Below are 26,186 nucleotides of genomic sequence, written 5' to 3' on the forward strand. Positions count from 1 at the left end.
TTTTTATGGATTTCCTCATGTGTACAGTGTAAAAGTTTATCTGTACTTAAGCATAGCAGCGCCTCTTGTGGTCAAAGTTTGTCTGAAAAGCTACCTTAATAAGGTGTACAGTACATTTTTTGAGTCTCTTTCCAGTTTTTAATTCAATTTTAAGATTATTTCTCGTGACAAGTTCTCAATTTGTTTTTTAATTCTTAGCATAATGACATTTTTTGGGATACTACAATAATATTATGTACCATGATACAATGAGTACAAGTTTTAATAAACAACCTGAGAAGATTCAAAAAAGTATACGTTTACAATTTTTCACATTGTTGAAAGCTCGTAGACAATAAAAATCTTTGTCTGAAAAAGGTGCCTGAAACGAATTATTTGTTTTTATGATTACGGGGAACTCCTTACCAAGAATTTCTAGTGGAATCACTCGTATGCTCGAGATCACATGAAAATATTTCAAAATATTCGTATCTTTTTACGGTCAACTCGGAAGTAGCTAACGTGTTTCACGCGAAGTATGTGATGTCTGACTATACGCTGACCTCATACTACTTGTACACTACATGCGTATAAGCGTATTCATCATATCTTACATTGCGTGGCGTTCGTATCAGTCGTAAATTAAGAATACTTTTTTTACATTTTCTGTTTTCCTTTAGGGTTATAAGTAGACTAAAACATCTCATACCCAATGCCAGGTGAAAATACAGCTTTACGTACACGGTTTACGTCTTCCTACGATTTTTTAAAAATTATTAAACAAGTCGCAATGTAAATTACTAGTTTAATAATTATGGATATCGATATTGTAAACAGTGTGAGTGTATACGAATAATTTACAAATATTTGACTTCGTTTCATGCAAATGAACATTACTTTATGGATTTTTTTTACCGTCATTGTGTACATATCTATAAAGAATAAAAACCAAAGTAGCAATCAGATTGAAAATTTGCTGTATTTAGTGATGAAATAAAAACTATAATTAATTTAATGTTCAGAATATTTCTGGGCTGTACAAAAATTAAAAGTTGGGTATTTGAGACACTTTTAATCCATGAATAATATTTGAAATAGTTGTATGCCAAGATTTGAGAGTTATTAAGAAAATTATAATTTTTTTCCTTATTTATGAATCGACGTAGGGTAAAATTTTTGGATTAATATTTTATGTAAATAAAATAGCTTGAGCTTCTTTTTTTATAGTTTTATGTTATAAAATTATGCATTTAACACTAGCGTTGTTAAAAAAGTTTTAAAACTTTAAGTTTTTTTATAATTCAAAGGTTACCTAAATACTATTCTATATTACCAAAACTGGGTTCGTTCATAAACAATTCATTAAAAAAAGACCTCCTTTCGCTAACAATTTTTTTTTAAGTAAATAATAAATTCGTAGATAATAAGTTAAATAAATGTTGGTCTACAACAATTAAACGATAGATGGAAATGTTTATAAAGAAAAAAATCATTTCTGTCAGGTTTCTGTATGTTTATGTAGACCAGGTTATAAATTTTGCTTAAAAATTGTAATTGTCGTATGATGATAAAAGCGAATAGTTTTTTTTAATAATTCTTAAATCTTGGCCTCCAAAAATTCAAATCATCAATAGTAATTCATTAATTATAAATGTATTTTAAAAGAAAAACAGCCGTTATAAACTAATTGTTTTTCCAATAACGAATTTCTTTTGGAATGTTAAAATCCCTTAGAAAAACTTAGAGATTTAAAAAAAATTATTTTTAATATAAAATTTTAGAATTACTAACCTATTTTCAAAAACTAACGAAATTTCTGTTTCTGTCATATTTCAATAGGTAAATGTGTTCTTGAAGTAATTTATACTATCTTAACTTTCTTCTAACAACAACCTCAGTTCAGATACTTACAAACATTTTGAATTTAAAACACAAACACCCGTATATTCAGTAATACATATTTTCAACTTGTGAATTGTTGACTGTATCATTTGTTTGTTATACGTCTGTCGTTAAAAAATGGTACTACATTCAGTGCATTTGCTTTAATTGTCGCGTTGCTCCTTACTTCGCGTAATACTACCATTATTATTTTCATTACTATCTTTTGGTTTTCTGTTGTTGTTGTTGTTATTTCAGTGTTACTCAAAAGTATCGCATAATTGTTTTGTTACCAAATCGTTTAATCAATTATAATTTTTATCGGTGAATTAAAAGTATTTGTAGTGTACAAGATTATCAACGTCAAGTATGTGATACTTTTTAATTTCCTTTGTATTAAACAAATATCGATACATTCATACATCAATAATATATCCATCATTGTCTACTGCATTGATGTTTCTATATCTGTATTGTTACCATTGTATACGTATACATACTGGCTACAGCCATGATTTGCAATTTTTGTTTCACAATTACCGGCATCTTTTGTATTTTTTTTTCATTTCCATCGTGTTACCCTTTGAAAAAAAACGTCAGCCGACAGTACTGTTCAAAACCATGACACTGTAACACACTCATGATATGTTGAAACAAAAATCATTTAGGGTGAACTGGTCTCTTTATATCTACTACCAGGATTAAAAAAAAAAATAAAAGCTAACCTACTTAATTAATGAAAAATAGAAAAAGCACCAGACAACTGGGTGCTGAGTGTTCATCAACGTGAAAATTAGTAGATTTTTCCTTTCAGCTCGAATCGCGAACGGGATTGTCGACCGAGGTAAACATCCGTTAATGCTGCTGCCGAATTTTAATGCTGCACACACGACTTTGAAAGAGCATCGCTGTTGTACGGCTAAATTATTCTTATTAGTATTTGCCATTTAATAAAACTAACAATAATATATTTTTTTTTTTTTTCTTTTTTTTTTTTCATTAAGTGGGTGCTTGTCGATGCGTGAATGAGTCTGCACAAAGAATGATTATTTATATTTTTAATTATGAATTTAACTTAAATGTACCAATTTTTGCCGCTCTGGAATGTGCATTTTAATAATACCTTGAAAATGTAAAGGATGATTTATATAATATAATATTTCATGCTCCTCAAGCGCAAAGCAGTTAATCGTGTTTATTAAGTAAAGTTAATGATCTTTTAATTATATGTTTCAAATAACTTGTAAATTTGATTTTGTTTATATTTGCACAACTTTACGTATTTCAATTATTCTCGTTACTCTTGTATATACCAGAGCTTATTAAAGTGTAGTTCGCAGAAAAACGTAATACTATACAGATTCCAAAAAAGTAAAGAAACAGGGCCTTCTTTGTGCAAAAACAACGTATGTAAATATAAGTGTGAATCAGTTGAAAAATTTTGCTGAATACAAAGGGTAGTCGTTATTATTATTCTTTTGGTTTTTTGTAATTAAAAAAATCGATACCCGCAGTTATTACGTAGCATCAGTTGCCAGCGCACGCAGCAAATCACAGCTCAATTTAAATTCTCGTGCTATCATTCCAGCCTTATTTATCATATTTTTTCAAACTTGAGTATTAATAGGCTATATTTTGTTGTAATGGCTACAACCTCGTTTGTCTTCTTCTTTTTATATTTTATTATATACAGACTTGAGCACCGATACTTTTTTAAATACTTGGAAATGCATTTCTTATTTTAAATGAAACAGATTGTATACACTAAAAACTTTTTTTACTAATATTAAAAAACACAGTACTTATAGCAAAAATGATGTATTACGCTTTGAAAGAAAAATGTAATTTAAAGGAAAATTATCACAATATCTGAAAAAATGAAAAATCAAAAAGAAAATAAAAGAAAACATTTAAATGTATGTTTAAATACTTCATAATACACTTTTTTTCTAAGAATGTATCATACAATATTTTAACATCATTTGGTAGATTATTTTACTAAAAGTCACGATAAAAAAATCTGTAGATTCTCAGAAAACTATTTTATTTGTAAGTTATAGTAATCTACAACATCATTGTGCCCAAGTCTGGTTTTACATATACTTACTACTAAAAATTCTATTACTTTTATTGACTTATGCACTGTATTTCTATTTTTTCTGCCAAGTGTAAGTACGTGCTATTTACACAAATCAAATTTTTAATTAAGTCAAAATGTGAATTACAATAAGATTTCTAAAAATTGGGTCTTTGTTTCCTTTTCTAATATGTGTTTAACATGAAGAGATAAAAAAGCAAAATGGACACTTCGTTTCTTTTTAATACAGGATTGGGGTAATTTTGATTACTCTTGTATCTAAAAAATAGTTACGCTGTGAATTTGTAATTAAAAATTTTTCAATTACCCATGACTATTTTATTAATACTTGCGGTGGTAAGATATTCATATTTGATATTTTTAAATATTTTTTAGAACAATAATTGTTACTGTATCATTATAAGTGTTACTTTATCATTACAACTAGGAATATCTGTGACTTAAACAATAAATTGCTTGTCGCTTGCAAAAATGTTTCATTTTGATGGTACAAGTCATGATGAAATATTTATAGCTTTCCCACAATCTCTTTTTCGTTAAAAATGACATGAAAATATTAGAAACCCAACGCATTTTTTAAAAATTTATGTTTTTCTTTTATTGAAGAAAATTTTTAATATGATTTTAAAAGAGCATTATGGGTCTACTCAAATTTTTTAGTTTATAAAAAATTTCACGTAATGTTTTTATAAAAATATCTTTTTCATCCAAATAGGATTTACATCAGTGAAGATTGTCAATGTTTAATAAAGCGTGAAAAAAAGTAACCAAACAAATCATTTGCTATTGGAAAAATAAAATATACTAAAATTTTAGTTGCTAAGTGATTAGAAAAATTCAAGAAATTATTGTTATCAATGCTCGAGGTTACCATTAAAAACATGTGGTTTTTCAAAATTTTTTTTTTTCAATTAAAATTATTAAAAAAAAAAAAAAGAAAATCTTTTTAATATTCCAGGGCTTTAAAGAACTTATAGCGAATATAAACAAAATATGTTATTTTATAGACAATGAAGTGAGTTTTAAGAAAAAATTTAATTTTATTGAAAATAATATTGACTTACTTATAGCAAAATTTTGTATTTTTCTCAGTTAGTAAAATATTTAAGCTTTTAGCTTCGATTATACATGTGCAAAAATGTTTGTGTTCGAACAAAATATATTAATACAAAATTATACTTTTTTGTTTCATTTGCAGTAGGAAACTTTTCAATAAATAGGTAGATTTTTTTTGTGATTACGAATATAATGGGTAGTTGAATTTTTGTTTAATTACAAGTTAAAAATCATGTAAGCAAATTAATTATTTTTAATGATAAATTGAAAGTTTAATCTGTGATTTACTTAGTATTAATCATAAATTCATCATTTATCAATTTATTTTGAAAGAGTAAAGATATTATTTTAACGACAAAAGTTTTTTAACTGACCGTAGTTTCATGTACACAAATGGACATTCGTAAATTAAAAATTTACCGTCGAATAAAAAAGGGAATCGTAACATCATCGTTTGACACAAGAAAAAAAATTAATAATTCACGTACCTTTATCACGTTTATTTTCGCTGAAAGAGCTCGGAAGCCTTTTAACAATAAATCAATTAAGCTCTTGAAAGGCTTGACGCGTATCCAAAGTGTCTCTTTACACCAGCTGAGTGCAGAGCTTTTGCACTTATGTACGTACATTCACTTGGAGTGGTAATAATAGAAAAAAAAAATAATCATAATTTTCTGTTTATTTAATTGAACCCACGTATATACATGTATATCCTTTTGTTTTTATTTTATCTTTTCTATCTGTAAAATGCCATGTACAATAAAGCTCCACCGCTTCCTTGACTTTTGTACAGAAATATGCTCAGCTCAGCCTTTGACTATTCAATGAAAGCAATTTATTAGAGTTTTGCTCGCCATTAGAACATTAGAAAAGGATGAAAAAGCTTCTCCGCTGGCTTTGACGTACTAAACAACACAACGTCACGGGTATGCGTGAACGTGATGTATAGCTTCAATATGTATTTAAAGATATTTTAGTCAATGCATCGGCGTTGGGCTCAATATCTCGGAGCCGAAATTCTCGCTTTTCTTCGTTACACGTGATACGCATCTTTCGACGTCCATGGGCATATGTCGTATACGCGAATTCTAGGTTTCTGGGTTTACGAGCACGTTTTCGAAGATGATGATTCTTAGACGCATCGGTGCCGATACCAGTGTACGTGTTTCATGTATAATCGGCCTCTGGTTTGGCTGTCATATTCTTTTTCGAGCGCGGTGCGTGTATACCACAGGTGATGAGCTAAAATGGCTTTTGTGTCTTCGCGGGGTGGTACATCTGTTCCTTTTTCAAAATTTGAACGAAAACACTTGTACCGTCTTTTCTCCGGTCCCGATCGGGTGAAAAAAGCGCTCAAAAGCCGTTTCTCAAAAATCGACGGGCTCGCATTGTCGGCGTATGAATAGAAAAAAAGATTATACAACGCCCGCCGGTCGTGGTTGGGAAGTAGGTCAGGCTTTTTTCGCCAGCCAACAATGAGCCGTCTCTCGAGCTTTTTTTCACGTAACTGCATCGTCGAACGCAGCTTTCCGATTTTTTTTTTTTTTTTCATCCTAAAAAACATCTCGTTTCGATGTGACGCTCTTGAAAGCTCGGAAACTGTAGACAAAGGGTTTTCTGTTCTCCTTTTTAGATTCATTAATCTGATCGAAACGAACGACACGCAAATTAATTTCTTAATTTTTGCTGGCTGCAGCGTAGGTACATTTGCCAAGTGCGAGCTTACTCTGAGCTTCTGCTGATGTAGGTATTGCCCATGACCAAACGTAGACGTACTTAGTCGTACAGAAAAGTGCGAGCCAATCAAAATAATATTTGTCGCGCTTATGTGATTTCCTTAGAGCAATGCGCAGCGATGTGCTATGTATATTACCCAATGTGCCGATCGGAAGAGACGTTATCGTCCTACGATGCTTACGCACGCTTCTGTGGGATTATGGGATTATGTACTTTGATTTCTGCTAGGCAGGCCTTTTTATAATAATAATAATTTCAAACAGTTATTTTTTTGGCTCGAAAGTAGTTTTTATTTTAGTCATTTGACTTCTGGCCGATCCAATTTTTGGAAATAGTGCTGATGGGGCAAAAGTTGTTTGGTAAACTGAGTTCTTATAAAAATACGCAGCTGAATCAACGCTAGTTGAATCACTGATTTGATGAAGCTCTCACAACCAAGCAAGAATATTTACCGAACTTTTTCATCAAATTTCATCCTTTTAATAAACTGATGGCTTGGTACAAAAAAGTAGCTAATTTAGATAAGGTTTGTAAACGTATATTTCATCCAGATTTAAGTTGAAAAAGCTGCTTATCCAGATTCAAATTGATGAAAAAAAGCTATTTTCCGAATCAGCTATCTCTTCAAAGCCAATTTGAATAATTTTTTTTTTTTTACCTTGCCAGTGATACTCTTGCAAAAAATATTAAAATCCAGCTTATCCAGATTCAAATTCATGGATTAAACGTTTAAAAAAAACTATTCTCCGAATCAGTCATCTCTTCAAATCCACCTTAAATAATTTTTTTTTTTTTACCTAGTCATTGATACTCTTGCAAAAAATATTAAAATCCAGCTTATCCAGATTCAAATTGATGGATGAAACGTTAAAAAAAAACTATTCTCCGAATCAGTCATCTCTTCAAATCCAACTTGAATAATTTTTTTTTTACCTAGTCATTGATACTCTTGCAAAAAATATTAAAATCAACAGGAATAATCTGAGCTAATCTTAATAGAAATTCTATCCGATCATGTAAGATTATTTGCTGGATCAACGACAGATGGTTAAAAAATCATACGAAGTATTTTTAAGCTCGATCATAATATCACTAATTAACTTTGACACGGTATAAAAATAAATTCACAAGCACGAAAAAACACAGACAAAAGTTTTTGTACTAAACTATGACACCACCGCCATCAGTGACGTCAAAACCGTATGGTGTACCAAACAATTTTCTCCATCTTTCGGCCAGACGAGGCTTTTGAGAGTTCGAACGTACAAAAAATAATGCATAAATTGAGATAAGACAAAGCAGCTACTCACCAATGCGCATCGCCTACAGCTTAGTCTCTGCTTGAACTATAAAAACACCGTCCTCGAGCGTCGAGGCGTGATTACATTGCTGAAACAAGTCGATGTGTACACACAATAGCCCGCAGCAGCTACTGCCGGCTTCTCATTCTTCTATTTTATCATTTTGTGTTTCATCCAAAGCCAGTACACACCCGTGCGTATAAGCCAGTGTCCACAGCTCCATATCTTGAATGATCGCTTACCACTGCTATACGCCATTACCAACCCCTCATCATTGAAATCTTCTCTCATGCGGTGTACACACACACCCCAGACACACCAAACAATCCATCCGCCTCTCTTGTTTCCACCCGCCACGCACACACTCGCCCTTACAAGCTCAGCTGACTCGGGCTACTAATTTTTTTGCTCTACTATTAGTTATCATTTCATTAGCAGCTTGCTTATGATTCTTTTTCGAAAAAAAAAACCTACACATTTAGATCTTTCTTTTATTACGAACGAGGGTTGCGTTTTTTTTTCTAGAGTTTCCTCGTTAGTTTCCCGCAAGAGGCATGCTTAAAGAACCTATTTATGAAACTGACGAACGAACGACGAGCAAGAAAACCGGGGTTGCAAGCCGATTCCGAAAAAACCGCTCACGAGCAAAGCGTTCGGTTTTTGTGGTGGTTTTTGAGCGTTTTTTTCAAACAGTTTGCAACCCCAAAAACGCAACCTAAAATTTATTGAGTGTACAAAAAGAAAAAGAACAAAAAAAAACACCGCCAAACCTACATACACACTTTTATCATCGCCTCATAGTACACGAATCCAAAATATATCCGACCCCCTCGCCCCCCCATGACCCCCGAACGAGCACACACGAACCCAAAAAAAAAAAACCCCCCGAGCCCAGTTGGTTGACTGACGGTGGCCGCGCCGGTTTGTTTGCTCTTCTCGTCCGCAGGCCACAACATGTCGGGCGTCGACGGGAACAGCACCGAGGGCGAGTCGGCGTGCGAGCGGGGCCCAGCCCAAACGGGAGCCGGCTGCTACAAGAACTACGACCACCAGTACGGGCCCACGGCGAAGCACAAGCGCAGCAACTCGTCCTCGTGCTTCCCTAATCTGCAAAACGATCTGTCCAACACCCCAGACAGCCCGAGCAGGCGGCTACTCGACTTCGCCCAGAACATATCCAGCAACCAGGCGGACCATTATTATCAAGACCAAACGCCCGCGCAACAGCTCAACCAGTCCGTCACTACGCCCAGCGTGAGTAATCTCTACATGCTTTTGACTATACTCACGTTATTGTTTATCACCACCTTTTTTTTTTTTTTTTTTTTTTTTTTTTTACCATTTTTACCAAGTTTTCTCGGACTCGGTTTTGTTGTTTTTTCTCTCTTAATTACGTTGTTTTATGAATTTTTTTTTAATTGAATGTCGAGGGTGTGCACAATCCCGGCTGCGACGCGGTGTGCTGCACATTTGTGTTTGATGTGAAGGCAGTTTGTTCGATTCGATTGGCCAGTTATTACAAGGATATACACGTAGCGCTCGTTTGTGAGTTGAATAATTTGTCTGTTTTTCGTTTTTTTGTTTATCGGCATAAATTGTTACGTAAATTAATTTACATGACCTTAATACAAAGGAAATAGAGTAATCTTAAAGATACGTTAGGTAAATATTACAATAATAGATTTAATAGCTTGTCACCCGAAAGTAAGAATGTCGATCAATTAATTTTCAAGTTACCTCCAAAATATTGACTCAAAACTGTAACATGAGTTACTATAAAATACATTCAGTCTTAATATAATGTGCATACATTAAATTTAGGGGTTAATAAAATTAATTAATTAACAATAATGTCACTAAACAAAAGTAGACTTTACTTATAAAATTACTTTTTTTTTTAGTAAGTAGCACCCTATAGTAGATTTATTTTAGATGTCTTGTAGATTGTAGACTTCTAATGCCCATGTGAAAGACATTTTTGGGAAATTTTACCTCTGAAACTCCCCAAAGATGTCTTTCAGATAGACATTAGAAATCTACTAGATATCCAAAAGAAATCTAAAAAAAAATTTGTTTACTGGGATTTATATCAAAGAAGAGTCAAATATAATTACTCTAGATATTGGCTGAATTGTGTAATTCACATTTTACATTTAGTTTAGCGCGATTCATAGTAAATAACGGAGCATGACACATCTTTGATCTTTCAAAAATTAATTTACAATTATTTTTGTAGAGTTGAATTAAAAATTGAAAAGAAAAACAGCAAAAAATCAGATGTTACGTAAATTAGGGTCTGAGTTAAAAACATAAAATAATCACTTTATATTAAAAAAAAACCATGCATATTTAAGTTAATTAAATGTTGATTTTTGGATTTAGTAATGTAATTATCCAGAAGTAAAATTTTTTCCTTCTCCAAAATTTATAAACATTAAAAAAAGAGTTGTATGTTCTAGACGCTCCAAGAATAAATTGAAGCCAAATTTTGACAAAAATACACAATAAATTAAACGAGAAAAATGAAGAATTAGACCCAAACTCAAATCACGTTACTGGATGTACGATTTTTCATTTTCCTCATTCAATTTTAAACTTATCTTGATAAAACTAGGTTAAAGAATTTTCGGGAAGAAGATTAAAACTGTTTTGCCCTTTTTTTCATTGGCTCTGAGTTTCTCAAGTCGCCAAGTGTAAATCAACCAACATAAATCAGATAAACACACATCTGTGCGTGGGTGTGATATGCGTACACGAACGCACGTAAATAATGTTTAAGTAAAAATATATATCAGACTTTTTCACGTTGGAATATCCAGACTCGATTAATTATTGCAAATAAGGTGGTAAAGTAACTCAATAAATAAGGCAATATGGATATAATCATACTTTTCTCTCCAATACTGACTAAACGATCAACTCAATTTATGTTGAATAATCGACTCCGTAATTGTTCTCCGAATGAAATAAAAAATTGGCACACTTTGGCTACATTTCAAGGAATGTTTAAATTTTTAACAACGTTAAATAAAAACTGAACGTTCAAACGAACAATTAGATTCCAATTAAATAAGTAACGAGAGAAAATTTAATTTTTTTCTTGCTCAATTTTTTATCACTTTAAAAAAAAATTCGAATTGATGTTTGGAACATCTAGAATGTGCGATACATTTTTTTTTTTTTTTTTTTTTTTAAGTTGCAGTTTCAACAAATTTTACTGGTGATAATATTGCTTAATCTGAATACCTACATGTTATTTCACTAACATTATTGTTGTTTAACTGAATTTATTGAAACTCGAGGACATAGATTCTAGATTAAAACCAAACCTATACTACCTCATCACCTTAAATTAAATAAGTCTTTATTTTAAGAAATAAGATAACTGAGATTTTAATAAAATAACGAAAACACGAATGCAATGAAATATGATGGATAAATTAAGCCCTAATGAAATTAGTATTCTTGCATTCGTGCCTCTTAAAATCACCTCACATTTTACTAATATAATTATTGTAAAAACAAGACATCTTTCAATAAATATTCATATTTTCGTTTCAATTATCGAGTCACTGATCTAAAGACATCGACGTAAATACAAACAAGTTTATAACTAGCCTTGTCGTGAGATGCAGGCACCGGTTGAAACTGCGGGCACAGTAAGGAAAACAAGCGTTACTCAAATTTAAGATTTTCACGAGCTGATAAGACAATAAATTCATCGCCAAATGCACTGTAAATACTTGCTCAGCGAAGAAGTTGGCTGCTGCCCAAAAGACCCTTCCCTCGTGCAAATGAATCTCGCGGAAACCGTCCCCCCCGCCCACCTATATATACCCATTGCACACCTATTAGCGTCGCGCATCGAGATTAAACTCCTCCGAAATTATTTCAACTCTCCCGATCGAGCGATAGTACATCCAAATACTTCTCGCAAGTTAAACTGTTAACCAAGTAATTACAACTTCATTTCTCGGCGACGAAACATTTTGACAAAGTGCGTCAACTATTCGGTGCGTTACCAACAATCGCGCGCAGCTCGAAATTGATCAACTTAGCGCGCGCGTAGCGGAAAACAATGACCAACTCGGCGAAACTCAACTTTGCACACCACCCAACGCTAAGCGCTACGTTTATACGATCGGTAAACAACTGGCCAACAACACGAAACAACAGCCAGCTGCAATAGAGTTTCCTCTCCTGGCAGGCGAGCATAGGCTTCTGTCTCGAAAATTGTCTCTGTACGCTGTCGCCTGTATTTTTATCGGCACGTGATGACTTTCGGAGTAAGAGTATACAGGTTTTTCTGCCGATAGTGAAATACCTTTTTCTTTCCGATCATGGAAAATTGTTGTTCACCTGGAATCGTTAACACCACTTGGTTGAAATCACACGATTTTCTAGTGATTTAATGAAAATTCGTGGTTGTTTGTTTATTGTAACAATGTAAATTAATTGTTTTACATATAACTTAATTGAGAAGCTACCTCTGATTTATCTTCTTAATTCTAAGTATGCTTTACAAAAGTTATTTTTTTATCAATTAAAAAGTTATAAAAATAAAGCGTATTGAGCGAAAATAATTTTTTGATATACCAAACTGTTCCACAATTGTGTTTGTTGTCACGTTTAATGGAACTTCAAACTCTATTATTTCCTCGGCGAGAAAAACTTGTATTGGGAACAATTTTTTCAAATATTGGTCACGTAAATATTGCGATTGCGGTGATTTTTTTCCATATAGGCTATGAAGCGCACTATTAATGTTTTAATCTTCACGTGATTGCACCGTTTTAGTATACATACTTATACACCCGAGGGTAGGAATAGGCGCAATGGAGAGTCAAGTGTGTCGTGTTAACTGTTCCACGTTTGTGTATGTGTTTTTTCATATGCATCGAGCAACACTGTGAAATAAGCATACGTTAATTTAAGTGTTTGTTTTATCAACTTGTATAACCAACGAACAATGCAATAATAAAACAGCTCACCTCAAAAGGCACTGTACAGATTCGCGCACCTATTTGACTTTTTGGTACGAAAGCAAGTGCTTTTGTCTTGGACGGAGATAGAATAATTATACAGTTCAACTGATACTTGAGAGATCATGAAAATACATTACGATTTTGAAGCAAGTTACAGTGCGTTTCTCGTTTTTTATTTTTTTTATTTTTTTTTTTTTATGTACTTTAATTGTGTGTACAAATGGTAATCATGACCAAAATAACCTCTCCTAAAATTTTAGAATCTTTAGACCCGTTTGAGGTTTCCTCAGAAAAACGCGAACTTTTTTTTTTAAACATCTCAGCCGTTGAAAAATTTGATTTAGATTTCTTGCAAGAGTTTTCGAGTTAGTTTTTAATTTAATATAATTTAAGTTACTTACAAAGAACAAAATTTTTGTGAAACCGTATGATAATATTTTTTTAAGATCAAAAGCTAGAGATACGCATACAAAAGATAGGCACATAGCGAATACACATAAAATATTTTTTTCCGCCCTCGGGTGGTTTTAGCAGGCTGGTACTTCCTCGGGCGAAAAAGCAGTTTTCCGGAACTCGTTCGAAAAGTCTCCTTTACGAACCTCGTTACGGACCTCGCCTTCGGCACGGGCCGCAAACCTCTCGGGCCGCAAACAGAGACGTTTCAAACTCGTAGGAAAACTACTATTAAAGACTGCAGATCTTGACTTGGAAATTTTTTAACCTCTCTCAAAGTTTGAATTAAAAAATCTTTTTTATATGTTTTTTAACTGCTGAGATGTAAAAAAAATTTACACTTTGGGATCTCATGCGATCCCAAGCGGGTCCAAGGATCAGCAAATTGTACGATTGGCTGGGCAATTAATGAGGGACCATTTTTTGTTTACCCACGAGTCTTTTCATTCCAAATTATGGCTTATTGGCTAAAATTTATAGTTTTCCTTGCCTTTTTTTAGTTTACGATTTATCTTGCCACGTTACAAGTTGCACTTGAATCGATTGGGACTACGAAATCGCAACGATGCTCCAAGACGTTCCAATGAAATATTTTTAATAATATTTTGCCGTTCGCATGGAAACAAGCCAACGTAGAAACTATTAATCTCCCGGTATTTCAAGACCGTCACGTACAAATACATCCCGAAATCCTCGAATTTGAAATCAGGAAAAAAAAAGAGGAGGAAGCATGCAAAATCATATATATTTGAGCATTCTATTTTGAAATAATTTATCGAGCTATGTTAATTTATTGTAAAATACTGTTTTTTCTCTACAGTACGTAGCTACCGAAACTTGGCTCGTACCGCTTCGGCGTTCCGAGAAAAACTCGACCGAGGCAGCAAAAACATTGGCGTCATAAAACGCATGACTAATCGCGACATTAATGAAAATATTTGGCCCCTCTCTCTCTCTCTCTCTGTGCCCAGCTAACGGACTTTCAAAAGTGCTGGTTCGCTGTAACTAATTATCCTTCGGAATCGAAGAAAAAAAAAATCAGGCTAAATTTTTCAGTGCGAAGGTCGCGTCAAAATAAATCCCGGTCCCTCACGAAACCGCACCCAACGACGCGACAGCCGACTCTTTTTTTTTACAATTACCCAAGCGTGCGTGCGACCCCAAACACTTGCAAGCTGTCCTGGTAATGTATGATCCACCTCACGCGCCCTCGAATTTACAAAACGTGTACGATAGCACCCCGTCACGTACAACATACCGTACATGTATAATCATACTATATAAAGACACGTGTGACCTTAACTCGCGTGCAATCACGTATCGATACACGGCGCATGAATTTTATGACACTGGCGACCCTCACGCGTCACCCTGGCCATCACTGGGGATCAAAGTCGACGCACACACGACCACGCACATAAAGGTACACTTTTCAGGCTGGCTGCCGAGACGCGAGAAAAGCTCCTCGTGGTGGTATCCTCAAAGTACCGCAAAAGCGAAACTGAGCACCTGCGAAAAAGCTGTCTAAATGGTGATGACGATGCGCTCGAGTTCCGAGCAGTGTGCACATATGTACGGACCCAGAGGCCTGGGCTGCAGTGAAACGAAGCGCAAAAAGTGCCGTTGTTCGGTACGAGGAGCAGAGGGAGAAAGAGCTAATGAATACGTGCGATTAGGAGCCTACAGCTACTGCTGCTGCTGTTGTTACGATGATGGTGGTGCTGTTGCTGTGTAGAGTATAGTCGAGAAAAGGAGAAAGAGGAGTAGTGCTGTTGTCGCGTGTGTATATTTATTTTTATAAAAAAAAAAAAGAAAAAAAAAAAAAAAAAACGTGCTGTAAGATGGTCCTTTTTTCGTTCGGACTGGACTATCAGGAGATCCGAGACAGATGGACGAAAGAGCTCAGAGACGCAGTAGTAAAAAAAAAAGGAGTCGCCATAGACTGCCAGAAGGTACGTTGACTTTTGTCATGGGAGGATCTTCGGGCACTCGGAGGGTCTCTGCGAAGATTGAAGCTCGGTTACTTTTATTTTTTATTTTTTTTTTTTTTTTCGTGACGATAGAGGGAGAGTCCTGGGAGATCGACGACCTTTGTCGTACGAGTCTAATACTATGAAGACCGGATTTTGTTGCTCGGACAAGTATATTTTTTCTCAACTGTGTATTATAATTTCACAGTTTACCTATAAGGTGAATTTACAACCTGCGTAATTTTGTGAAACTGGCCAATGATACTCTGAGAGAAAAATATAATAAAAATCATAGAGAAATTCCAGCAAAAATTATAACTGTGCACAGGAAATCGAATTTAAGCTGTCAAAAAAAAAAAATTGTTATTTTTAATAGTAAAGATTATTGTTTTGACGGTTGAAATTATGGTTTAAATAGTAAAAATTGTAGTTTGAATAGTAAAAATTTCCATGCAGGAAAGTAAAATTCATGAATCGATCCTTTTAAGGTTTACTGCTCCAGCATGATAATTTTTACTATGCAAACTACAATTTTTACTATTCAAACTATAATTTTTATTATTGAAACAATAATCTTTAGTATTCAAAATGATTGAAATTAATAATTTTTTCCTTTTTTTAACAACCTGCATCCGATTTACTGTGCATAATGGTAATTTTTGCTTGAATTTTTCTATGATTATTATTTTTTTATTCTCTCAGTGCAATACCGGCTGAACCAAATTATCGTCAAAGCTTTTCTATGGCCATTGAATGACGTTATAATTAAGAAAAAAGCAGTGATGTACCTACAACTAGTTTGACAAATTGCATTTAATTTATCGGCTGGAAAAGTGTCTCAGATCGGCTTTTCATCCAATTTTCAATTGAAATTCTAGATTTACAGTCGAGACGCAGCATAGATTCGCAAAACATTCGGAATGCAAAGCACGAATCTCGGCCCTCGCTTATTGCGTGGCAAATTTTAAATTAAAATTCTTTCTTTGTTTTTTTCCTCCAGAAAAGACTGTATGCACACGTATCACCGATACTCGCAAATTGATACGATGCACAAAAAAGTCAAACGCCATGCCCGCGACGAGGCCGCGTATACTATATCTTTAAACTCCAACCGCACGCTCGTCCGATTTACGTTGCATTAAACCCCGCCATTTTGAATATTAAAACTTTGGCACCCGATCCGAAATCAATGACCTATAAAAAAACAAAAAAAAAAGCGACTGGCTGCAAGGGAGCAATCGATTTGGGGGAAAATCAAAGGGCACACGTCCACACACACATAATATACCTGTGCCAGCTAATCATATTAAAAACCGCAGTGGTAAAATTAGCGGTATGCACGTAAATTACGTAACGCGACTTCGATAAACCGCAAAGTCAGTTGGCTCATCACGATATTCCGAGTAATATTGAACGGGATTTCTTAAAACGAATAACTATAAAATATACGAGGAATAGTTATATTCGCAAGCAAAAACATCGGAATAGTCGTAGCTAATGAGATTGAGGGTTGAAATTAAAAAATAAAAAATCTTCGCAAGATCCTCGAGTGCCACAGAAGATGATTATATTTATAGATGATCGAAAAAAAATTGCTTCAAGTGCATAAGCTTAGAAAAAAGCACGTGCAAACTAACGAGCTTTGAGTTGCGGCTGTATTGTTACCGATAGAGGGTGGTGGGTATTTTCTGCGTTTGCATTTGCGCTTTAGCGAAAAAAAAAAAAAAAAAATTAGCTACTGTAGCCAAGCAATAACACACCTCGCCTATAACGAATGATAATGAGGAGCGCACGTGCCAGCATAGTGAAACAAAAATAAAAACAAAATTTACACAGCAACACCAATGCAACGCTCACGCCTCTCTTTTTCTCTCTTGCACTCTCGTAATGTTCTCTATATATCTGCTGTTTATTACCTCTTTCTCTGCGATTTTCGGGCTCTCGAATGACGCCTTGACTCCCAATTTACTTTTTTTTTTTTTTCTTTTTTATCAGTCTCCAAGTCCATCCTTTTCTCCCCCGAAGAATGCCTTGTGCCAAAAAATAGGGGGGTCCAACCTGCCACGAGAGAGAAGCTAATTCATAAACTCCCTTGCTTTTTTTCTCTAGCTGCCTCTCTTTTTTGTTTACGCACACAAAATACACCAAAAGCCAATTCACGCATTACACTTTGCGATGGTATATTCACTCCGAAGCGGACAAGACACAAAAAAAAACGAGACAAAAAAGTGTCATCTTCGCGGTAGACAAAAGTAACGCAATTGCTTTGTCTCTAAGTATTCTCGTTGCGAGAGTCACTGGCGGTAAAGGTCAAATGTAGAGTGAAATATTTTCACTTACGTTGTTGGTTTGTGTATACTTGAGAAAATTTTAAGTATGAACAATAAATCAGTCACTGTGAGCCCATCCAATATGACGCTTGCAATTTCTAATTATCAAATTCTCAATTATAAAAGCGATGAGAACCTAAGTATTAAAAATAACTCACGCAAATTTAACGAGTAATGAAAATTCCTTTCTATAACGACTGAAAGTGTGTTTTTCATGGAACAATTGTTGACGCGTGATTAAATAACTATGCCTCACTTTTTGCTTTTACTTTTGCACGTTAATAACAAAAATCGTGGAGCAAAAAATTCACAGTTGGGCTCCCAATACAGCTACTTTCTTAGATATTAATCTCTTTCAATACACGCGCACCTTTACAGCTTCGAATTCTCGCAACGATTACACGAGCAAGATTTGCGTAAAATGAGAAAAAAAACAAGCGAGTCTTATGCTTATTACCGCCACACGGAGCACACCTCCGTCCAAGTGCTTGTCTCGCACCTCAGTAGAGCTCAGCAGTGATCGAAGCGTAGACACCCGCTTGTATAGTACACATTGTACACTAAACAAAAGCGAGAGCACCATGTGTGCACGTATGGGCGCATACGAGGGGGGGGGGAATAAGATCGGAAGGAAATGCAAGAGAAGTTGCGTTCGCGACCGAGGCACCGGGAGCAAAGTACAGTTTGGGCGGATAAAATGCGGTTAATATACCATTGTCCGGTATCACTCGAATCTAAGGGGTCTCGGGAGAGATATTTTTTGAATCGATTTGTCGATACGTGAGGGGGTGTGAGAATTACTGTTAAACGACTCATTGAGCGGTGTTTGTCCCGTAAAACTGTACGAGTTCACAATCCGTTGACCAGTTTTTCAACGAATCTATCGTTCAACTCCGCGATGGTCAAAAACACCCGGTTGGCTGTACAGGGCGCTCCTGGTGCCTCGCACTCGCCCCCCGAACCAGAATTTCAGCTCGAACTCTTATACCTTGCAGGGCCGGAAATCCATACTCGACGACGACGACCTCTAGAAACAACGCAGCAGAGCGTCCCCCGAGCGCCGGCGGCTGATGGACCGAGGAAAGAAGAAAGAAGAGAAATCGCGATTTGTCGCAGCCCCGGGCTCTTTTGCGTGTTAAACTTGCCGAGCCCCTGTACTTAGTTCTGAAAAATACAAAAGCGTCGTGCCTTTGGCTCCGTCTCTTTATATATACATTCGTGCTTTATCCGTCGTCTTTATGGACCCCTTGGAAGGGAAGTTCAGCGGCTCCGCTGCGAAGCTCACCCACACATTCCTCGTGCTCTGATCGCACTTTAGCTGTACATGTGTGTATGTTTTATTGTGTTTGCTAGTGTAAGGTGTTTGTTGTAGGTCCACGAGGATTAGCACCAAAGTGATACCATGTACGAGATGTTCGCGTGTATAAGCGTTTATACGATTTATGTTTTTATTCGCTTGGACGTCGAGTTCTTCATTTCAAAGTATCGGAACCGGTTGTTCATCTATTTCGCTTTTTAAAAAGAGACACTGGTAATTCATTTCTAAATATCCAAGCGTCCTCTCGTGGAAACGCACGGAAGTAAATTTTTATGGATAATCTCGTGCTTACAACTCGTAGCTTTTAATATTTATTAGCACATAAATGCACTATGAATATCTCAGTGGTGCATTTCGAAATCGGATGAATTAAGTAATCCCGCAATCGATTTACCAAAAGCGTACATTTATATTATTTATTCGCTTGTTATACTTTACGCAACAACCTGGGAGCCCTTTAACCGAGTTTGCACACGAGTAGGAAAATAAAAAAATCGAGTCTCTCAATTTGTCAAGCCCGTCTCTGTAAATCACGTGTTCGCAATTTGCCAATCCATATATTTACGATATAAAATGTATAAGTAGAAGTAGACACTCGCGTTCGCAGTTTGCGTCATTGCGAGCTTGCACAACCTTCAAAACACAAGAGCCCTGTTTCGCCGTAACTCTTTTGCGACGACCAATTGTGGAGACAAAAAAAAAAAAAAAAAAAAAAAAAAAGAAGAAACAAGCACACGTTCAACCTTTCAAAAATCCGCTGAAGCACCACCGCGCGACGTTTGTCATCGGAAATAACAACGCACCTGAGCCACGAGGGAAAATCAATTTACCTTCGACGCTTGTTTCTCTCGTTTTTTTTTTTTTTTCCTTCTCCCGCCCACTACGCGCTCACGCACCAAGTGTCAGAGTGTGTTTGATGATCCGGACGAAAAAGTATAATTGGAGCGGCCGACCGAGCGCTTTTTTCCGTCCGATAGTGTTAACTCACCGTAACAGATATATATATATACATACATATTATATTTATACAATGTCGTTTTCGACGATTGTGTGTGTGCCCGTGTTTTATTTTTCCTTCAACAACGAAATCGTGCAGCGATCGAGTGCTTTGTACAAATGTTTAGATCGTATATTTATTTTTCGAAATCAAAAATATGATACATAAAAAAAAAAGTGCTTAGACGCGTTTCGTAGATTATGCGAGATAAATGTGTCGAAATAATATTGTTGTTAATTCGATCCGGCCTTTTACAGATGTTGTACACCCAAGTTACACGTTATACTGACAAAATACAATTATAAATTACATACAGAACAATTGCACAAACAAACGCTTGCATAGACGAGTGTGTTATCGTATAAGCAAACACCAGCAACAGAGATGATGTGTTATTAGTTTATAATTCAATTAGCAATAAAGCGTTGATGAAATATGTAACAAAAAAAAAAAAGAGAAAAACCATTTCTCTGGTAGAAAAAGCGAATTAAACGTACCACCGCACGCAGTGTCAGCGATGTTAGGGTAAAAATGCACTTTATATGATGCAAAAACAAAGTGTAAAACACGTTGGCTCTTTTTAAGTAAATAAAACGAGAACTGGGTTGAAAATAAAAATTTACGCCTACTCATTTACCGCCACCCCGAGAGGAAAATTTTCCCCACCCTTTTATCCGCAGACGGGGATTTTTCTCTTTTCCTACACCCGCGAGTGTACATAAAGGGTCCGACAACTAAGGGAGTCTGCACTGCGGCTCGCCGTCGAGAAAACTTCGTGTTACGGCAAAGCATTTTCCCGTCCTCGTTTGCTCGCGTCGTTAAAAAAATAACATCTTCCGTACCTACACATTTTATTTTATTTTATTTCAAGGAAAAAAAAAAAAACGCCTTTTTTCTCGTTTGATTCGCAAAAAAAGGAGGAGCTGGGAGCTGTGGGGCCTGACCATGTCTGTGGATTTTTTTTTCTTTCGAACTAACGCGAGTCAACTGTACGTGTCTTTTCTTTTTACTCTATGATTTTGATATTGTCAACGCGGAAACTGTGAATCATTAGCGTACTATGCGTAAAGAAGAGGCGAAGCACGCTAGTCTAGAGAAACGCACTTGACTTTGAAGGAAACGAAAATACATAAATGTATATGTACGTATTTTTGTTAGCACAGTTTTTGGAAATTTATTATTATTATTTTTGGGGAAGAACAACGCTATATTCTCGTCATATCATTAAGAAAAATTTTTTTTTATTGCGGTTGATGTTTTTAACAAGTTGGTAGTTACAGTGTGTTTTTGTTTGTTCGTGAATATAAAAACCTGATCATCTGCTCGATGGTCAAAGTATAATATTGCATTTAATTGATATTGTTTGCATTAATTTTTTTCACGGTCAGTAGTGTTGTATTAAAATGTTGATTTGCGTTTATTTACGGACATTTATTTTTCACTTACGTTTAATCTTTGGCTTTAATTATTTTTACATATTTATTTCTTAATTGATATAAAATTAATCTAACGCTGTTAAGTATACAAAAAAACAAGCAGCTTTTTTTATTTTATTAAGAATGAAAGCTATTTTTTGATGATCAAAGCAAAATTTTTTTTGATTCCCAAGACATTATTTTTGTGTTTTCCGTTCTTTTTTTTATGGTTTTACCAAAAAAACTCATTGTTAAATAATGTGCATTTATGAAACACATAAATAGGCGTTTTTGTCATATAACATAAGCAAACGAATGGCTGTACCTTAACCTTCATCATTACAAACATAATGTGTATAACATTTGTAGGAAGAGGACAAAAAAGATAGAAGAAAAACCAAGCAGGAAATCGACAAAATCGAGAAAGTAGACGAATATCCGAGCGAATTCGAGTGTTGCTTTTGTACAACAAAGGTATTTCTTTACGACAACATATAATTTTCGATCATTATCTTGTTTTTTCATTCAATTAGTGTCAATATTTCCATTCGATTTTAATTATTTCTTTGATAATGAACAAAAAAAAAAAAAAAGAAACACTTTAATTGTTGATACTTGTAGTCAATGTTATCGTCACTATATTAGTTCATTTTTATTTTGCTTGAACAATTTTTCTTTTTATCATTTTTGGTGAAAACTGTGCTAGTTTGCCAGTCAACGTCAGCGATATATTTGTAAATATATTTAGCATTTTATCAAGGAATGATTGTACATGGTTTTATAATTTTGGCTGTTGAAACATTATTTCTTTCTTGTTTTTCTTTCTAGTTGTCGATTTATTATTTACGTTCACACAATAATCAGCAAAAAACGTAAGTCCACCAGAGATGTACCAGACGATTAGTCATTTCGTTGATTTATTTGCCTTTAGTTGTTACGCATCATTTCAAGGCATGTTACATGTTTTAGAGTAGTGATGTTGTGAATGACGCATTTTTCCTTAACCATACCCAGCGGATTAATGTACGCTCACATACTTCGTATTGACGTAATGGGTCTTTGCATCGATGTATTTAAACTATATGCGCCAAACTAAAAATGTATTATCATTATTGTTGTTGTTGTTGCACTACTGTAATTAATATACTAACATTTATTGCATCTGACTTGCATTACTGTTAAGATTATTATTTACTACGAATTCATTGTCAATAAAAATTTCAATAAAATCTATTTTGTAACGTATAAAATACTATATGCATCATCAAATTGTCATTTGATATTTTTCGACAATCTGTTTATTTACTTCGTTTTATTAAGGTAACACAAGAGTATACTTTTTAGTCATTATAGATTACACACAATGTTCAAAACGTAGGAAACAAAAAAATATTTTGACATCGAATGTAACAACAATGTGCATACACCATGACAAAAATTGATCTTCATTGAAACTAATATGTAGAATGACTTGAATATTTGTGAGTATTTTAATACAGACAAATGATTTTAAGTGATACATAATTAATTTTTAATTGAGATGTAGTGCATTTCATACGTGATTGATTTAAGCTGATGTATTTAAAATACTACCGCCCGTAATTTTCAACAATCAACGTCAACAATTAATTTTTAATATTAATAAAAAAACAGTGTTTTATGAAAAATTAATTTAAAAAATGCCAAACTCTTCATTAAATATATTTAAAACTTATTGGTGACTTTTTTTAAATAAAATTCATGTTTCGCTATTCATATAAGAAACGATTAACCGGTATCTATTAATGAGAAATACAAACATTTAGTGTTTTACAAAGAAGTTGGATCAAAATAAAGAAAAGTATCCTCACCCAAGTGTTCCACTTGACCGATGTAACACACGCACATGAATTAATTGCTCGTACATCACACCTCTCAGAATAATTTTTTAGAATATCCAAGAAAACCATAAACTCAATACACTAACGTGATGAGAATAAAAAGAGCTCATTAACGTTTTCAACTAACATATCTCCGTTCGCCAAGAAAAGCCGAAGCTATAACCCGCCAAGTTTTGATACTTATCCAAAAACCAAACGCTACGCATCTGACATTAACGCGCGATAACAACAATCCTAAGCTTGTGATTGGACAACGTGTCTCTGTATTGACTCGACGAGTCGATCATTCTGTCACTCGAGTTATCAGCACGTCCACACTGAACGTCAAAAAAAAAAAAAAAAAAACAACTTCCAGAAAAGCTCGCTCGCTACGTCTAATTGCTCGATCTCGCAGCTTCGATCGCCAAGCGAAAAAAAAAAAAAGTCCGAATCCCCCATAATCCAGCTTGAACCAACCATCCGAGCATCGTGTAGCTTGACCAATAACGAAAAAAAAAAAAAAAGAAAAAAAAAAAGAAAAGAAATCGGCCTCGGCGTGCTTGCAGGAGTACAAAGAGTACAGGGACGCGGAGGACATCATGCCCCTGGGGACGAGTGACTTTCGGAGCACCGTGTGTCACGATCTCGGCAGATCCCACCAGCGCGAGGGCAGCATGGTCGACCAGACGACCGCGGCGCTGTTCAGTGCCGAGATGCAGCAGCAGTTCCAGCAGTTCCAGCAGCACCAGCTGCAGCAGCAGCTCTTGCAGTACCAGCAGCAGCAGCAGCAACAACAATTGCAGCAGCTGCACCAGCGAGCCATGGCCGCGGCCCAGCAGCATCAGCTACAGCAGCAGCGACAAGCGGCGGAAGCCGCGGCCAACAACAAGGGCAGTTACAACGAACGGGGCAGCGTAGACAGCTCCGACACGTACGCCAGTTGTCAGACGCATCCCTTCTACTCCGAGGTATGCACGTACTTGGATTATATGTAGTAGATGCGTCCGGGTTACGTGGGACGATGCTTCGGGGCATTGGTACGTGAATAAAGAGAAAAAAGTCACGGTAATCCTTACCGTATTGGGTCACTGTGTACAATCGCAATGTCCATTTTAATACATAATATATATATCCTATCGTGGTTTCACGGTAAAAATTACGGCAACTTTTTTTTTTATCCTCGCGTAAAAAATAAATTTAATGATGTGGAGTTTTTTTTTTTATCGTGCTGTGGGCTTTGCCATCGTAACAGATTTTGATACATCTGCACGAGGACATTGTTAAATTCTTATGGATGAACAAGTTTATTAATTGAATAGTTGCATTGAGATTGTTTGTTTCTTGATGGCCGTTTTATCGAATTTTTTTTTTTTTTTTTAGTAGTACATGTCAATAGTGAAACAACAAATTTGCGTCAAAAGTTGTAGAATAAAATTTTTTATGGCTTCGTTAATTTTTAGAAGACAAATTTTAACGTGCGTTATTATTACTATTTTAACGTGAAAATAATTGTCGGTGAAATAAAAATGATTGGACTGGCGTCGGCAAATATAAAAATAAACTCTTTGAAAATAATTGGTAAAAGCTAGAAAATAGTGTTTTACTTTTTAAAATAAAGTCGACTAGCCGGGATCTTGACGGACTGATTTGTTTTGTAGACAGCGAAAAAAAAAAAAATACATTTGTGGTGACTAAGATATAGTTCTTACTTATATTTACATACGTTAAATGACCACCACAAAGAAATAAATTTAGACGTATAGGTACACGTTGGTATAGTTGTTGCTTATACTTTTAAGAAATATTTGTCTCACACCAGTCCAAACAGAATATACCTTATGGAATTTTTTTTAATACTCGTTTACCAGCACATAGTCATAAAAATTCCAAGAGTCCAACATTTGTGCCCTAGACTCTGCTTTATTTCCGCGAAACGTTAACGAAAAAAAAAAAAAAAAAAACGCGTAAAACTACAGTCCTGCACGTATACTGAAAGAAGTATCTACAGGTTTTTATCTGAAAAAAAAAAAAAAGTAATAAACCTAATTGAACAGCTCAAACGAAATGGGAACGAGCACGTAATAACTCCGGGCATAAATATTAACGACGCATTTACGCAAAATGTGCCCCCCTCCTCCCCCCAAACGGCAACTCCGAACTCCACTTTGTAGCAATACTCCATTATACTTACTCCATACGACCCCGGGCTCTAATGCCATTCCGTATGCAAACTATCTTTCCCTTTTCACATCTTTGTACACCCAAAACGTTCCAATAAATTACCCTAATCAGCGCTTCCCGACCCTCTTCCTCTAATCCCCCCCGCAAAACAACACCAACAGTCTCACCCTTACCCCATTTTGAAACGCTCACACGGACCTTAGTCAAATCCGCGTGTCTCTATGCAACCTTGAAAATTCACAGAGCGACTTGACGGAGGAGGCCGACAGCAACAACCTTTACGTTAACCCACTGGAGGGTAACGACAAGGGCCAGCGCTCGAGCAATGGCTGCGTGAAAAAATCCGTCTCCGGCGAAATAGCCCACGTCGCCCTCAATGTATCGCCCAGTATCGAGTCTCTCAAGGAAATCAACACCCCTGGCAAGTCCGGCAAACTGGCTGGTGAGCCCATGTTGCCAAAGCACCGGAAGTCCCGCATCCAACAGGTGAGAGGAAAAAAAAGAGGAAACAATGGGTGTGGGATGCTGAGCGAACTGTTTTTTGCATATGCGTGGTTTTTTGTTCTCATAGGTGTAGTGTAGGCCTTGGGTGAGATATAGCGAGATGAGGTAAAAACCTGCTTTAG

At 35.3% G+C, this 26,186-nt stretch overlaps 1 protein-coding gene across 1 annotated transcript in view; it reads left to right on the forward strand.

Annotated features, from left to right (window-relative positions):
• Window positions 1-26,186, forward strand: part of Shab (Shaker cognate b) — a 58,058-nt gene that overhangs the window by 18,089 nt on the left and 13,783 nt on the right. Inside the window, exons 5-9 of the mRNA XM_023390946.2 lie at window positions 2,675-2,704; window positions 8,999-9,306; window positions 21,890-21,994; window positions 23,946-24,347; window positions 25,804-26,046. Coding sequence (XP_023246714.2) covers window positions 2,675-2,704; window positions 8,999-9,306; window positions 21,890-21,994; window positions 23,946-24,347; window positions 25,804-26,046 — 1,088 coding nt within the window. The remainder of the gene's footprint in view (window positions 1-2,674; window positions 2,705-8,998; window positions 9,307-21,889; window positions 21,995-23,945; window positions 24,348-25,803; window positions 26,047-26,186) is intronic.

This window comes from Copidosoma floridanum, unplaced genomic scaffold (assembly GCF_036245765.1).
Source record: "Copidosoma floridanum isolate Cflo_tuat_1 unplaced genomic scaffold, Cflo_Japanese_pri ptg000013l, whole genome shotgun sequence".
In the NCBI taxonomy this organism is placed as follows: domain Eukaryota; kingdom Metazoa; phylum Arthropoda; class Insecta; order Hymenoptera; family Encyrtidae; genus Copidosoma; species Copidosoma floridanum.